The sequence below is a fragment of the Cottoperca gobio genome, chromosome 19 (assembly GCF_900634415.1).
Source record: "Cottoperca gobio chromosome 19, fCotGob3.1, whole genome shotgun sequence".
Lineage (NCBI taxonomy): Eukaryota > Metazoa > Chordata > Actinopteri > Perciformes > Bovichtidae > Cottoperca > Cottoperca gobio.
The window spans coordinates 4,928,268-4,946,540 of record NC_041373.1 but is presented as its reverse complement, the minus strand read 5'-3'; the positions used below and the strand labels follow the sequence as shown (position 1 = coordinate 4,946,540).

General features: G+C 38.9%; 1 protein-coding gene across 1 annotated transcript in view; it reads left to right on the top strand.

Moving 5' to 3' along the window:
* kcnj16a (potassium inwardly rectifying channel subfamily J member 16a) overlaps nucleotides 1–13,494 on the top strand; it is a 56,292-nt gene extending 42,798 nt beyond the window's left edge. Inside the window, exon 2 of the mRNA XM_029456749.1 lies at nucleotides 12,243–13,494. Within this exon, the coding sequence (XP_029312609.1) occupies nucleotides 12,253–13,494 (1,242 nt within the window). The 5' untranslated portion in view covers nucleotides 12,243–12,252. The remainder of the gene's footprint in view (nucleotides 1–12,242) is intronic.
* The last annotated feature ends 4,779 nt before the right edge of the window (nucleotides 13,495–18,273 follow it).

Sequence of the window (18,273 nt, the reverse complement as noted above, 5' to 3'; positions counted from 1 at the left end):
TTTGAAGAATACATTTGTGGTCGACTGTGTCTCCTCTCTGAGCATTAGTTTGTGAATGAGCTTCAGTTCTCATTAAGCTAATCAAAGCTGTTTTCCTCACAGTAAACTCTTTGGCTGTGTTGAAGACTATTTTTATCTCAGCACACAAATGAAGCCAAGACTTTCTTGATGGAGATTATGGATGAATTTAGGGCTAAATAAGCAAGCTCAACCTCATGCTAAGAACTGAACACTTGCCATGCAGAATGCTGTCAATCTGATTGGAAATTTTGTAGTTGATGTTCAAACCAAACTTGTGTCGACCGCATAACAACGCTTGAAGTCGATGATATTTTTAGTGCAGCTGGAATGAGATAGTTTAAACAAATATATTTCCAAGAGATTCTAAGAGGTTGAATCATTTTGTTCAGCACAGTCAAAGACATGCAGTTTGACAGCTCAAAGACTGGATGTTAGATAACTACTAGAAAAGACATAATTGTGCAAGAGAGGGTGCCGATATGTTACAAAAGAAACACCAAATCAGAACAGAGTCAGCAGTGAAGACATAATACGATGTAGTGGTAGTTCCTGCTTCCAAATGTAGCCCTCTTTGACGATATAGTATGAGTCGAGTAATCACAGGCCTGGTTTTATTGAGGTACCTAAGAAGCTGTTTACGCTGCCTGTATAATAGCCAGTAAACAGCACAAATAAGACGAAGGAAATTGTTAGTGTGTCGGTAAGTTTCAGACACCTTGATTTTATAGATCCAAACTCTAAGCATGGCACCATAAACAGGGTTTATAAACCATTTCATCTGTGATTAAAACCAAATAGGTTAATGATGTTTTTAATCTTTAATGAGTCTGTCTGATCAAATTAATGTCTTAAAGCAATAATAGCTGTAACATGAGACTGCATATATACAATGACTACAGTGTTTGAACCGGGGAACAACTGGGTCAGGAAAGGTTTGCAGTGATGGGACTTATTATGTTCTCCGAGGGCCATTGTTGCCTCTGCCTGCAACGCTGTGATTATCTTGTTGCTTTATTTCTTCTTTTGTGTAAAGAAGCAATATTAAAAGTAAGACAAATTACAGATGCATGAAGGAGCTGAGAAGCAGTAAGAGAGGGACAACGAGTGAAGATGGAAACCTGAAAAGTTTGCCAAATGGCTTGGTGCGGTTGAGAGCCAGTATAAAGTAGATGTTTCCCTTGGTGGTGCTCGGCTAGATTAGCGTCACATCACAGCATCATGAGCCGTGACATAAGAATGCGTATAAACTCGCGCACACACGACGCATAGCAGTTACTTCTGAATGAAACAAGAGACACAGGGAAATTACTGGAACCTCACAGATCCCCGGCCAGTGCAGTGAGCACGAAATTCCCTACTGACCGATTTATCGCTTTTTTTGGTCTGTACTTGTGTGTGTGTGTGTGTGTGTGTGTGTTCTCTTACACAAGACCGTTGAGATTTAAGCAATAGCATTTTGAAATTTCAGCTGTTTCCCATACAATCGAGTAACAAGGGCTAACCTACATCTTCTGTAATCCAAAGAAGGCCCGAACACACATGAGAATAAGTGGTGAAGGGAATAAAGAGAACAAAGACAAGCAGGGTGACACTTATAGATCTGGCTCCATGTAGGGCTGAAATGATTCCTCGATAAAACCTTGATTACTAAAAATCCTTTTTTACTTTTACTAAATGGGTTTAGTTTTGAAAGATACTATTATTGTGTGCAATTTAAGCAATAAAAAGGTTTATTCTTCTAAAAGGGAAACCAATTAGTTGTTCAGTCTTATTTTCTGTTTTGTACATTTACTATTGCTCCTTAAAAAATAAAAAATAGCCTTTTTCTTAACCAATTACTCGATTAATCTATGGAATAATTGGTATAATACTCGAAATAATCGATAGCTGCAGCCTTAGCTCAAAGCATAACCAACTCCAGAGAGAGTATAGGATGCCACCCCAGATGTGGAAGATGTGCTCAAAACCAAATAAAAGGAAAGACATTGTGTTCCATATCTTATTTAGGTAAATGTGTGTCTGTCTCTGCTGTCTATTATCCAATAAAGGCAAAATATGTCTACTTTCATATCCTACAATTAGTGCAGTTCCTTGTCATCTTAGTGTACAGAGAAGGGAAGAAGGGTATCCTGTGTAATGAACATGAAAGGTAGGCCGGTGTAAACCAGGTGAAACTAGAGGCAGGGTGTTCAGTACAGTGTTCCCTGCGCTGTTCAGAGTCATTATCAGGCAGCTGAACTGCAGTGAACCGAACCCCAGCAGCTGTTAAACAGCCGATAAGCTTCCTACTGCAAAGCTGTTTGTTTGCTTGTTCTGCCTTTTAGGAGAAGATACACTCTGAATCATTTCATGTTGAACACACAAACCTACTAATGCAGGAATATACACTACATGCATGCAATCTCTCGCACACATACACACACACGCTGCACAGATGGCCAAGAAGTAGAAACACGTAAACACAAACATGCTCACGCACACACAGGAAACAAATATGTGAGAGGGACACGTCCGGAATTACCACCAGGGCTTCCTGAGTGGACAGCCAGGGGTCCAGCATGGCAGTGGGCCCTGGCAAAATGCTCTAAGAATATATTGAGCAAGTGTTGCTAGTGACGGGTGTGGGTACAGATGGCAATTCAGCGGCACAGAACACCCCCACTATGTACATTTTAGTTCCTTAAAACACATTTAAAAAGAAGAGATATGATTGATTCATTAATATGGCTGCTACACAAAGAGTAAGTGTTTAATAGGCACACCTATTCAGTAAAAATGAGTATTGGGTGAAGGTAAATTACAACGTTATTATCATGTGTTCAAATGTAATCTTGTAAAATGTAGTTTTTGGAAAAAGCTTGAATAAATACAGTTGTTTGAAGGAGATATTTTCACAGCAACATAAAATAGATATTAGAGGGGGATATATGACTTGTTTAACTTCCTAACAAAAAAAGGTATGCAAACAGTAATAAAGGAGCGTGTGCTGAGACATGAGATTTTTTGTTTTGTTTTAGTTTTTTACTGTGGTATCAAATTGGGTATCGAGAATCGCGGAATTTCACTGGTGTTGGTATAGACTACTAGATTTCTGGTATGGTGACATCCCTATTTAATTTATCCATTCATTGATTAAAGATCCAATAACATCAATGCAAGTTTTTTATACATATCATATTTTACATCTTTATTATCTCTATACGGAATTCAGATTATATCTACGATTGAGGGATTGCCTCCACACAGCTCTCAACATGTAGACAGCTGAGCTGGCTGCTAGCAGCTAACAGCTAACTGAGCTAGCAGCACTAAAGCTCTGCAAACAATGGCAACAGTGCTGACGGAGCTAACCGTGTTAACCTGAGGGGGAACCGGAGGGTGGGCGTTAAGCTTTCCCCCGACAACGCGGCGGGTCGGGACGGTGTTATCAGCAGTAACTGCCATATAAGAGCGGCGGCCATTAGCTCGTCACACATGCACACACGGCCGGACCGGCTCAGTAAACAAAGACACACGGAGGGAGAGGGACCTCATTCTCCGCTCAGGTAGACATTACTCCACTATACCTTTACAAAGTAAACAGTTGTTTGCTGTAATAATGATTTGAATGCCATATATAGAACCTTTAATTATTTATTAAAAATAATAGATTTAAAAGTCGGAAAGATCCCAGTAATAAAATTGTTAAATCATATTTGAGTTGCTATTTATTTATTCATGCTAAATTTAAATCACATGTTAGATGTATTTTTCTATCAAGACAGCAGTGCCTCACTTGATTTATTTAAATTACATTTAAACTGAAAATGGTCGCTACCCCAGTTCACCTTTTCTGTGATGCAACTGATCCTGACTGATCTTTTTAGAAAGCGGCCAGTGTCTGCGTTTCACACCCTGCAATCTTTCTGGCCTCTTTAATTTTGTGCTTTGGCTTTGAGCTGAAACGTTTGATCAGAGCTCTGACTGTGCTCAACACTGTTCTCGTGTATTTTTGTGGATCATTTTTATTGGGAACAAATTATTTATTTTTCCTGGAAATGAGGTGATTTGTTATAGGTCCACTTTTTGCTGAGACCCCCGTTAACCCACCAACTGTGCGCACTCTGAACACTTGCATGCGCACAGACACAAACGGACACATGGACACACACATACACACACACACATTTGTTCACTTTTAAAAAATGCAGTGAGGTTCATAAACATAAAAACTGGCTTTCTTTCAGACATACTCTTAGACACCCAGAGGAATTTACTGTGAGGACCCCACACTGCGCTCCAACTAGAAAAATAAAACCATTGAGTCATTTCATATGCCTTGCCCTCTTAGTCTGCAGATTTTACAAAGGTGTCAAATCGCTTGCATTACTTCGTTTTCCTGCTGCAGGAGCCAGGGAGCATAAGTTTCATGACTGACTGAATGACCCACAAAATATCATCAAACTCTCAAACACGCCCGGTGGTTAAAGCTGGTTGAATATGTGGCTGATTTTCCGCTACACTCGCACCATGACTTTAATATTCTGGTTGATGCTCAGTCCAACATTTTGTTCCAGTGAGATTTCTACAACTATCTAACTAACCATTAATGGTCCCCAGAGGTTAAACATTAATGACTTATTTAACTCGACAAGCTTCCATTTTGGATTATAGCAGAAAATAAGCTCCGAGGCAAACTAAAGTTTATGATACTTAAACGTTTTGTTTAGCACGATAAGCTTACTTCATGAATACCACTTTAAGGATTTTTGAGGTAAGTCACATCACCAGCACTAAGCTAAATGTTTGGCGTGATGATGTTTAGTAATCTCATTTAGCCACTAGTTAGCAACCGGTTTGTTTAAGACACGTAAAAGCTTCAAAATTCATGAGCGGGATATTTACCGACCTATTTTATGTTGAGGAACAGAACGTTCAAATCTTGTGTTAACAACAGAATAAAACCAAAAACCTATTTAAAAAAAAACCTCTTGACTTCAAGACGAGGGAACTGGAAATTGCTGACTCATTCCCGGGTTTTAGGACTCGTTCCTGCAGAACTCTATTGGCTTGTTTTCTTATTCCTAAGAGTTGTTACAGGGTTTTATCATAAAGAAGCATCTTACTGCAACACCCACACTGAAATCTTCCTCCAATTACACCAAGTTATATTTTCTATTTCAGACTGCAACCTCTAACAAATCCGCACAATACTTATTGACAGGCAGCCTATAGTTAAAGGCACAGAACACCTTTACACAACCCTGCTCAGGAGCTCTGTCATCTACACACTATTCACACAATAAACATCAACACCACCAGGATGGAAAAGTCATGTTGACAGCAGACTCCCATTTCCATCATCCCAGATCTGTTTGTGGGTACATAAAAAAGACAGCCCATGTTATCACAATATGTAAGACCTGCAAGCCTTTTCTCCACGCCGAGCACAGGCTGACAGTCAATAGATTTCCATATTTGAAACCTGAGTTAGGGTTCTTTTGCTCGGGACAATGAATAGAGTTTGGTTGCAAAACAGTTATTAAGTGAGAGATGTGTTTGAGTTAAGCTCTCTAAGGAGTTTCAAGCTGGGAATAAGGGATTTTTGGTCAAGTCTTTGAAAAAGAGGCACAAAGGAGGGAGAGTGTTCACCAATTTGTCATTTTGTGTTGTGAACAAAGGTGTATGAGCTGAAAGAGAAGATCAAATTCATAAAGATCAACACATATATTAACAATGTAGTAATGTTGACACTGATGAAGTCTATTAGAACCAGTAACACTTATCTGAACTTTCTCTAACTATTAGCTTGTTCACTTTTTCTCTTTTGGATTCAGAAACTGATACCTAAAGTTGACTAAATTATTCATTGTTTTGTTTATAAAAATGTGCAGTAAAAAAAGAAAAAATGCCAAAAACATTTATTTTGAAGCTGGTGTCTTCAAATGGTTTTGTTTTGTTCTACAACCATCTAAAACCCAAAGACAGTTAATTTAGAAAAAGAAAAGCAGCACATTCTCACAATTTAAAACATGTTTAATGTAATTTTTCAATGCTTTTAACACCAAAAATAAATTTGATTTACCTCTTGTTCTGTGATGGAGGCGGAGGTGGATTCCTCAAAAACTGGACAAATAAAACAAGCACTATCTGCATGGTTTAATACTGCTAATGGGTGATACAGAAAAAAGTGTTGTTTCATTATTTGGGAGTACCAACCCATTAAGCTTGGCGATAGTGTATTTCTAAATAGACATGAGGTTTTCAGTATCTGGGCAGATCCACGCATATTTTAAAAGTAAAGTAAAGTTTTGTCCTCCTAAGGCTGATAGTGTTGCAGCGCTGCTCTCCTTTACGGCAGCCTACAGTGAGAGCATTTATCTTACGTATGCAGTGAAACTTAGAATATGAATGTGAAAAATTATATATTATTTGGGCATACAGGTGTGATGGCAACATTGTAAATGGAGTCCTTCCTAGTAAAACGATCTAGCTGATTGTGTCACATTATTTTCCGTCTTCGCATTATCCCATTTAAACTGTCATTTATATCTTATCAATAATTCGAGCTCGTCAACTTAATAGTTTTGAACCAGGATCTCCAGTATTTGGGTCAAGAATCTTGTTGGGTGCCAAATTTAGTAGGTTAAATCTCATTTATTATTATTGCAATATCTAGGTATATGTACGTATTGGATCGGAGTTAGTATGACATTTTGAATAGTTTACTGCCGTTTTAAATGTTGTATTGCTTAAACAAAAGTTTCCTATCACAAAGTACAGAGTGCAAGCATGCACAAAGGCCTAATAAGCACCTGCATGTATGTGTACTCACCCACAACACACACTCATGCATATTCACGTTAACCTGCAGAGAAACACATTCAGAAAAACAAACACTCACCTGTCTGTATGATACCATGTGATGCTGAGGGGAGGTGTCACTCTTAAGTTTTTGCAGTGACAAGTGGGCTGGCTCATTCCAGCAGGTGACTGTTGTGCTACTGTACGGCCCCTCGGAGAGCTTTTCGACAGACAAATCCTGCGACTGCTTCAGCATTTATTTTTTACAAAAAAAAAAAAAGGTAGGATTACTGAGAAATCTTTTGTTTGTGTTACACTTTTGCAGTATTTGGATACTAAAAAGCTGCTTATTTTACTTTTACTCAGAATAAATGCTCTGGGAAAAAGATTGCATGTTCTTATATAATAATATAATATAATAAACCACCATGGCCACTTCACCAAATGCATACTGTATATTACAATTACACGTTGCTGGTTGTTTGAAGGTGAGCTGAAACGAATCTGAGGCAAGCAATAAGTAAAGGCTGTGGACAGCAGAACAATCGGTAACCTGAGCCTCAGTTTAGAGAGAAGTAATCCAATGCCAGAATGCTTAAAAAACTAAACAAGATTTGGTCAAGGTGATAAGTAATGTTTGTGATCAGGTTTCACGATGAAATCTGATCACATTCAGAGTCATGCGAGAGAAAAAGGTTTATATTGCCTATATGGAAAACAACCATTGGATGATGTTTTTGCCGAGAGAACAATAAATCTGAAGTTTGATATAATTAGATAAAAATAGAAGAGGTGTGTTGTACAAAGAGGGTGAGGCGGCATCCCTGCTGTCACAACAGGACTAACTCTGTTTCATACATATCAGACTGTTGGTCTTTAAGAAAAAAAGTGACTTGTGCAAGAATGGGAATCCAAAAGGTCATGTTGGTCTTCAAGAAAAATCATACAGTCGTAGTCACAAAGTAAAATCAGAAACTGACTGCTGACATGACAGTTATAGCACAACAAATGGCTCATTGAAATTCAGTGACGCAGGTCTAAAATCAAACATAAACCCTATACAAACAGAAAAGGAAGAATGGACACTCACAGGAATAATCAACGTCTAAAGTTAAATCATGTGTCTAGTTTCAGGTTCTTCCTCTTTAAAAAGCAACGTTAAGCTATTTCTGATGAAACAAACTAAAACCAAACATGCGCTCTCGTCCACTTGGCCCTTTGAAGCTTGGATAAACTATTAACCTTCAGACACAAATCCTGACTCGCTCATGTAGAAACGTCTCATGGCACTCTCACTGGTAAACTGCATTTCAAACAAACTCTTGGACATTAGGAGAACTTCCAGTGCAGATCAATGTCAGATTTGACACTTTGACAATTTGACATATTTGAAATATTCCCAAAATAAATGGAGTTGTGTCAACATCGCTGCCAAACGGTTCATTCGACAAGTGAGTGAGCGGTTAAGTGACTTTTTAGGATGGAAATATTTCGCAGCGTTGAGGTTTTGAAGGTCATTCAAGGTGGCAGAAAGCCCCGGGGCAGAGCTAAGACTAGCCACCCGTGTACACTGTTCTGTTCTAGTGAACCACAGATGGGTGGCACAATGTCATTTGCAGTAAGTGAGCATGTAATGGAGTCGTAAGTACGCCGAGCAGGAGTGGAAACATGCCAATTGCCTAAGTTGTTTCCGGAGTTCATCCCTCGATTGTCAGCAGTGGATGACGAACCTTTAGTCTAAGTTTAGAATACAAAAGGACGCTCTTGTTATTGTAAAAAAACAATGATCCAAACCTCAAAAATATCAAGTATCACAGCTTTGTTCGTATAAAGTGCAGTGGAAACTTTATGCCAAAGGTCAGGATGTGTTTTGGTTGTAAGAGGTTGTTCTGTGTAATGTCTTGTTTTGTACACAGAGTTGCATGTTTCAGGTCATAAGCTCCACAAATGGGCAGAGTGAATGTGAAGAAAACAGCTCAACCTAGTGGGTCAATACAACACAGAACCATCAGGGCTGCTGTACTGCTCAGTGGGTGAAACCACAATACAGTGAAAATGCAAAGGACTTAATTAGCAACATTTTTTTTGCGCTCAGCTTGACGATTTAGCATCACTTCTTTGAAAATGAAAAGATTCCCATGTATTACAGTAGTATTAAGTCGACTGCAAGTGGTGGAAATTCCTCCTCAGTATCTTGAACCACTTAAAAAACATTCAGTGTTGATTAAAAAGTCCTTTCATGGCCCGATACTCCAGATGCTTCGACAACAGTTACATCACGTTAAAAAATGTAGAATTAATAGTGGATTAATTGAGTCTTTGACTTTACTTTCTGACTACATGCTGCACGATGGGAGGAACCGAAATTTCACTTTTACGTCCGTTAAGATACTCGAAGAGCTCAGACTTTATTTATTTATTCATCGTTTTCACCATCTTTGTTTGAGTCTACATGGACTGTTTAAGCATTAATCTTCATTACGTGCTGTTATCCCGACTCTACAGAGCAGGAAGACACAATTACAGCACAACTACTGTATGAACAGTAGCTCCCACAATTAATTATGAAATACGTAATTTTGCAATTTATTTTATTAAGTAAAATATATCAAGTAACAATTTAATGATCTACTAAAACAAAGTTTTCGATATTTCTGTCTTTATATTTGATGTATTAGCAATTAGAAAACAGGAGGGCTCTAACCAACTTCATTATCAATTAATCTGTTTATTTTCCTCAAACCAATTCATCGTTTGGTTTATGATACGTCATAGAATTTAGAAAAATGCCCCAAATTCCAAAAGATATTAAAGTTCACAATAACATAAAGACGCTAGAACTAGGTAATGCATAAGGCAAAGCATATTTTGAGATAAATGCTAAAACCAGAATGTTAAAATACTAAAAATGGCAACACTGATGTATAATGTTGACCATGTTGGACTAGTGAGCTAAGATTTGCTAATTAGCACTACACCCAAAGTACAGCTGAAATTCTGACATTATTATTGTGCTAAAAGTTTACAATTCAGGCCAGGGGAGAAGATACATGTGTACCACATTTCATGATAGTACATCCAATAGTTATATAGATAATGATGATTGTTATATAATAGATACTTCAATCCAAACCACAAAAGTCAACCTCATGGTGGCGCAAAAGGAAAAGTAAGAGGATCCCGAAAGTCATTAGAATTCATCCTCTGACAACCATGAATGTGTGTGCAAAATTGTATGGCAATTCATCCAGTTGCTATTATATTAAATATATATACGTATATTTCAGTGTAGACAAAAGTGTTTCACCGACCGACTGCGTTGCCATCCATAGAGACAAAAATGACTCAAACAATTGGTCGAAATTTGAAAATAGTTGCTAAATCATTGCAGCTTTGTACTTAAATGAGACTGACATGTACACAACTATTCAAAGTTGTGGAAGCAGGATGAAGCAGCAACTTTCTGACAGACTTGTGTAGTACTACTGAAGAAGTAAGGATAACTGCTTGTCTTTGCACTTTAAACAGGCCTCTGCAGGTCATATAAAGGTCTGATTACAGACTGATAACCTATAAATGCTACAGTCACTGAGCGCCTCGTGGTTTTCAAGTAGGATGCAGCATTTTTCTCTTTCCGTCCATATCAGGGTAGTTAGGAAGGGATTATGGAAAGCTAATAGGACGTTATTTCTATGACCTCATGGAGTGAGCTGCAGAGTCTGGCAGTGGGGATGTTCGCTGTAGCCAGCAGAAAGTGGAGTGTGTGTCTGGAGCCCAGTTCACTCAGTCAGATAGGGGTGATTCAAACCCCATTTGTTTTGGGCGTAGAGGATGCTCTCAGTGGTTTGGCTGTGATTGATCCTTCCTTTGCCTGTGATCGCACCATGACACTATTCCAGTTTCCACATTCATTTTTGCCCTGTTAACTTAGACCAGTTCAGTCCTGTAGTGCGTCCTTTATTGGCCCTCTGACAGTTCTTTGACCTCCACCCAAAAAAAAAAAAGAGGTCTTGGGCCATTGCTTTGGACAACAGCAAACCTTTGCATGGAAACATTGTTGCATGTTTACAGAGACTCTAACGTTACTGGGGCAAAAGACATCCTACTGTGGCACAGCAACAGACCACTCAAAACTAAACAGATTTTTTATAAGTAGAGCTGAAGTGTAAAATATACTCTGTACCTGCACCATTTGATGCATTTACAGAATTGTTGTTGTTTTAATCAACTAATGCTTCACTGATAAAACAGAAGAACATTGACTTTTAATGTGCTTATTCCATTATGGCCTTTATGGCCCAAACTGAATTTTGTAAAACTCCAGTAGCACAGTTGCATAAAATGTGGGAAAAGAAATATGAAAGAAAACAAATGTATAAGTAAAACCCAAAACTGTGAAAAACAAAAACTATAAAATGGGCAACAGAACAGATTTTGTTTTCTCTAGTCAATGATTTTTTTTTCCCCGTCTTTCTGTTCTTGTTGTCAACAACGTTATGCTTATTATGTACTTATATTACATGCCAAAGGAAGGAGAGCAAGAGGTTGGAGATTTCCAGTGATAAGCCAATGGTTTTGATACATGGAAGACTCCGCTGTTAATTGTTTCCTCCAACATTAGCAGCTGGAGAAAAAATGTCGGAAAATGGGCAGGACGGGTTTCGGCTTCATGTTGCTTTAAAAAGGGGTATAAAATGAATGAAAAAAATAAAACGTATAACATGGGGTTTTCGACAATGCTCCTCTGAATTTGTGCAGAAGCTTATTAATAGCAATGACTACATCTGGATTTCTGTGTCAGATTTGTGTCACAAATGTGGACCCCGACATCCTCATTTAGGTCAGAGATCAGGCAGCTTTCAGTAACCGTTTGGTCTAGTTTGCAGTCATCAGTCTGCTGCTGTCGCCATGACCTGCATTCTCTCAATGTTTTAGGTCAGTTGACCTACAAAACAACAAAATTACAAAGCTCTTAGTCCAACTTGACAAATGTTTGAAAGTTGCCGGTGTGGGATTCTGATCATGGATTGATTTACACCTTGGTTACCAGGCAAATGCTATTAATTGATTAAAAGTATTAAGTATTAATACTTAAAAGGAGAGACACCAAGCTAGAAATACAGAGATTGGGAATCATATTTGGCCTTCCAAATCTAAATCTTTGAAAAACATTGCAATGTGAGAGTTGACTGAGTATGTTCTGGTCTTCATATGTTATCTTATTATCAAACTATAAAAGAGGTTATTTCTTTATGGATACTTAAAACCATCATGTGTAGAAATTAGAGATTTTAAACCATGGCACCATATTGGTAGTAGACAGCAATGAATACATACAATCCTACACAATCCTACACAGTTGATTCAAGTCAATGTGTTGATAACGCCCTATACTTACCAATACGATTGCTCACTGTTCTTTGCCATCTTCCCTACAGACTCTGGAAGATGCATAAACAATATACATCGGTGAGCCCCATTGCTGACGTCACTGTGAAGACTGAAAACAAACTTCAACCAAAGAAATACCGCTACGTACGTAAAGAAGGCAGCTGTAATGTTGTGTTTCGCCATGTTCCCGAGGAGTGGCTGCTGTTTGTTACCGACATCTTCACCACCTTGGTGGAGATCAGATGGAGGGTGATGTTCCTGATCTTTGCCCTGTCTTACATCCTGTCGTGGCTTTTCTTCGGCATCCTCTACTGGGTCATCGCTCTCGCTAACGGTGACACAAGAACAAACACAAGTGAACCCTGCATGTACGGGGTGCGCAGCTTCACAGCCGCTTTCCTCTTCTCACTTGAAACTCAAACGACCATTGGCTACGGTTCCAGAGGAATGTCCGAGTTCTGTATGATTGCCATTATCATTGTTACTATACAAGATGTCATCAGCTGCTTCATCGACACGTTTGTCATCGGAATTGTCGTCGCCAAGATGGCCTCGGCCAGGAAGAGGGCGCAGACGGTGGGATTCAGCAACTGGGCCGTCATCAATCTTCGTGATGGTTACTTGTGTCTCTCCTGGAGAGTCGGGGACTTCCGCAGGCACCACCTGGTGGAGGGGACGGCTCGCGCACAGATTGTCCGGTCCACGGTGCATGCCACAGGAAAAATGGACGTGACATACGAAGATTTGGTCATCCAGCAGAGGGAAATCATTCTGGTCACACCTACCACTGTCTTCCACAGGATCAAACCTGGCAGCCCTTTGTTCAATATGAGCTTGATAGATCTGCGGAAAGCAGACTTTGAGCTGGTGGTGTCTTTTACGTACACGGACGACTCCTCAGGTATGCTGCATCAGACCCGAACCTCGTACACTCCAGCTGAAATCCTCTGGGGTCAACTGTTCCAGGAGATGATCAGGGTCAGCAGGAGGAACTACAGGGTGGATTACACCTTGTTTAATCACACCGCAAAGGTGCTGGTGCCTGAGGTCAGCGCTGAGGATTACGAACACAAGAAGCAGATGAGGCCCTCTCCCCGACATTCCCCACGACCTTCCCCGCGCCCCTCTCCAAGGTTAAAGCAGCGGAATCATCAAGAAAAACCTCTAAAACCCCCAACGGTAACTGTGGAACTTGTGAATGATATAGGCCCTCAACCAACTGTTTCAACATCTCAAGCAGACAATCAACATCACGATACGTTGACTCTGCCAAATTCCCTCACAAATACAGAAATATAAACGCAGAACCATCATGTTGAAGGCGGCCATTCATTAAGACATTGTCCTGATGTCACTGCTGAAGAGGAATATCGAGGATGCTACTGGATCTCATTTACTGTAAGAATGTAAAGAGTTATTTTTGGCTTCTGTGTTTTTTTAGCATATGATATTTTTTGTTTTGTTTTTAAAGTGAGTCCAGCAAAAAAATCTGTCTTTTGCGTATTAAATACCTAACCCCCTTGTAGGCTCGAAAGATGACGCCAATTCCTTCCAATGAGAGCGGCTCATCCAGCAAATAGGCTATATGTAGGCTATTGAAGATATGTAGGCTATTGAAGATATGTAGGCTATTGAAGATATGTAGGCTATTGAAGGGATTCTTAGCCGTGGTTTTCAAAACAGTACAGGCTTTACACTGCGTGTACTAATGACTTAGGCTGCCTCCATCACATGACAATCACCTTGCAAATGGTAGGCTACATTAGAAAAGCCCCACCTTCTCATTAGGGACTGTAACGATCCATCGATCTGGATCAATATATCAATTCAATGATCAAAGATCCAATATCATCGATGCAAAGGGAATACAGCAACGTGTCTTTAACAGTGGAGTTTAAATCATGCTTTTTGAGCTGCAGTTCTGCAGTTGGCCACTGGGACAAATCGGCAGCAAAGCTGACTCACCATGCTATAACCAGCTCTAGTAATACATCCATGATTGGGCATATAAGAGTTCCCACCTGTTACTCTTCAATTGGTCAAAATAACTTTGCTTATAGAGGGAATAACCAGTGAGTGACGTGCTTAACACCCAAACTGTAAACTGCAATAGGAATTCAGACGAATGAACAGACGCGATACTTACAAGTTCAAGAAGGTTGTGAGTAAGGATATGAGATAGAACAAGTGCTAAGTGAGTGTTACGAATATATTAAGCATACGAAAGGACATGGAGACTAATTATGCTGCAGGAGTGGCTTCAGAAGTTTAAATGGATGTTTTGACACTTATCCTTGTTAAAACTGGTCACTATTGGAGTTCACTGTGATACTTTACATGGATTTAAGCCACAGCAGATGCGCTATTTGAGCGATGAAACTACTTACAGCCACCTTTTAAGCCTACAGGTAGTCAATACTTCATACACAAAATATAAATACTAGGAATAGTGTCACCACGACACCATCCGAATACAAAACCTATAATGTACAGAAGCTCACTGTTTGAAATATAGATCAGATTTAATACATTTCTTTGTAGGGTTATTGTAGTATTCATATTAAGGTTATTGTAGACTTGAGGGCAAACAATGAAAGTGGGTTTAAGTGGGTGGAAAATAGTTTTTATACTTGATATGGATCTTGTGGTGAGATTGTTTCATTAACTGATGTTTCTAAGTTCAATAATTAACTTTAAATCTCAACCTTTAAGCCAACATGGATGAAAATTCCTTAAAATGACAACTGGGCAATCTGCTGAGGAAGATCATGTAATACAATCAGAAAGCTTACTAAATGGACCTTGAGGTGAGATTGTTTTGTCAACTGTTTATATTATTTGTAAAGTGTAAAAAGAAATTGTGTGGTAAGAAAGACCAAAACTTTAGGGTGTTAGTTATTTCAAAAGAAGGTCTTTACATTGTATCCTTCATGTTACACGACTTTGACTGACTATCACTAAAGTGTAAAGTCTGGTCACTGTGGATTGTAAATAAACACAAGTCATAGCGGCGACTGCAGTAATATCCCTTATTATGAGTAAAGTCATCAGAGTTTATATGAAAAACATGTAAAATGTTAAGTTTTCTTTATGATTGTGGTGGTGGAATCCCATTTGTTTAGTAATTACCAGGAAGTCAGGCAAATTAAAACCGGTTCTCACACAAAAATCTAAGAATTTATGGCTGGGCAATATATCGATATTATATCCATATATTGATATGAGCCTGATTATTTTCTTAGATGTTTGTAATTAATAAATAATAATTTATATCCTCAAAAATCTTATGGACATAATAAATTGAGGATCTGTTGTAACAGAATATACACAGAAATGTATACTTAATTTTGTTGGTATAGCATCATCATGTAGATTTTATAAAATATTAAAACAATATTGCTTATAAGACAATACCAGTGTCGACAATTTCAATAAAGTTACGTTCAAATGTGGTTTGCGTCTTCACTTTCTCTAATAATCATTTATCTGTCTGAGATGGTTCCTGTTTGTTGTCGAAGAACAGAAGCTCTGATCGGGAAGCTCACTTTGATGTTATCTAACCAGACAGACAAAAGTAACCAGATGCTGCTTTAAAAACGTGCTGCTTTCATTTCAATCACGGTGTAATCTAGTTACAAAATATATATTATTTTTTATCATCCATCCAAAATAGATCAATCCAAAGCTCCTGGTGTTATTCAGGCAGCAGTCAGGCCGGAGATCATGACAGTGTTGATTTACTGCGATGCTCTTATTTCTATCTGTCCATTCACGGCCGCGTGCGGCTCCTGACCTTGTTACAGAGACTGGAGCAGGTCACCCAGCGCACACACCTCATCCTGTTTGTTTTTTTTGCCAAATGAAAAAAGACTAAAAATGCAAGTGTAGGGAGGTGAGGAAAGTCTATAACCATAGCTGTATATATAAAATGATTTAAGACAATGGTTATATATAGATAATACATCGATATCTTGACACCCCCAGTGCCAAATGTCTATATCACCAGTTTTTATGAAATAAGATGGTATTTACATGTTACCACAGCACCACAGATATGGGCTAAGAGGTAAGAAAACTAATTAAGAACAATAAATGCAATATATAAAAATAAGCAACAGTATTTACATTACATACTTCACAATACCTTCAACTGGGTAAATTCATTTTGTAAATATTTGTGCAATAAAATGCAGTAGTGCAACACCAGCAGCCATAATGTGGGTACTACAGGTATAAAAGGTAAGGTACAGTACAGGTGGTGATGGCCTAGTGGTCTAGTGGTACGCCTTCCAAACAAAACACTAGTCGGGAGTTCAATAACAGGCTGCCACCATTACCCTGAGCAAGGTACTTAACCCTGAGCTGCTCCAGGGAGACTGTCCCTGTACTTAGTTCAATGTAAGTCGCTCTGGATAAGAGCGTCTGTTAAATGACCTGTAATGTATTGAACAGTAGCACCACTAAAACGTTCCACTTACTCATATAAAAAGTATACGTTTACAATTTTAAGCTACATTAATCCATTGTTTACTAACGCTAATACAAAGACACATTTACCACATGCTTAAAATGTATAATAAAGTACAATCAGACCAACTCCACTGTAGTACTGTCACTTTAATTCTTTCCACTACGCTGTCAATACCAGCCTTTTGCACACGTTTGTCAATTCTCAAGTTTGACAAACTTCTGCAAAGCTCTTATGGCAAACAACTTCTTGTTTAGATCGGAGAACTTCTCCAAAATAGATAATGATATGCTGAGAAGTGAGTGAGTGAAATGTCTGCATCTTAAAGTGATATCTTTACTGTACAGTTCAAACATTTCACCTAAATTCTTTAGATGCTGTTGCTGCAGTGACATAAGATGCATTAAAAATGCAGTTGCAGCGTCCGCCCTCCTCCTCTGCATTGTGCTGCTGTCTGCTTCTTACTCACATTACAGAGCTGTGTGTGCATGTATGTGTGTGTGTGTGTGTGTGTGTGTGTGTGTGTGTGTGTGTGTGTGTGTGTGTGTGTGTGTGTGTGTGTGTCAATGGTTAATTCCAGCCTCCAGCTCTCCACCTTGTGGTCCACACGCAGCACTGGCTACTGCATGCATCGCTCTCTTTATTGCTGGAAATTGGGCATGGAAAGCAAACACACACAACGCACACAGCTCACTGACACAGGTGGTTTGGGCTAAATATATGTGCTGCTATAAATAACCACAACTAAAAATAAGACTCAAGACTCACAGAACGAGCAGTTCAAAAGCCTTTTTGAAAAACATGCAGTTGCGGGTTAAAGTTTATCATGAATTAGTAAGCAGCAAGAATGATTTAGTCAATGGCTTTAGGACAACACGGCTACAGCCTGACCTAAAATTATAGGGCAACAGATGCATAGTCTAAACATCCGAAGCAACGTGATAGCTTCGTGGAGAAAGACAGTCATATCATAATACAGGCATGTAGGCCTTTATTGGGTGAGTCATTCTTTCCAACAGAACACATTTTCCATACCCACATTAAAAAATAAGATCTATAAAAACAAAGGAAATCACAAAAATGAGGGTCGTGGTCAGTTGGGTCAGCAGCAGGTGGTAAGAAGGACACATTCATCCAAGGGTGCCTCTGCAACGAAAAGATTAAAAACGTTCTATCTTTTAAATGTTGTCTCTCATGTTTAAAGTTAAAGCATATTGAATGTATTTGTTTTATTAAGTAGTAGTAACATTAACCAGATTTAGTTCATCAATAATAATAAAAAAGCAATAAATTGATGCTTTTCTTATATTTATTTGTTGTTTATATGTCATTTATGTAGCTCCTTGGCCTCCCTCCTCTCGTATGTACATAACCCCTAATTGAGAAAGTGGCATCGCCCAATTTGATTCAAATTGCTCTCCATTACTTCCATGTTGTGTTCTCAGTCAAACACATAAAATGACACAAAAACACAGTATAATTGCCCCCGTTTCACAGTGCGCGCTCCCCACCTCTCCATTGGCTCTGGCTCGGAGCGGGGGCGGGACATGCCGGTGCGTGCTGTTTAAAACGCTTTGGGGGAACTCATCGCGAAGCACATTACCGAGACC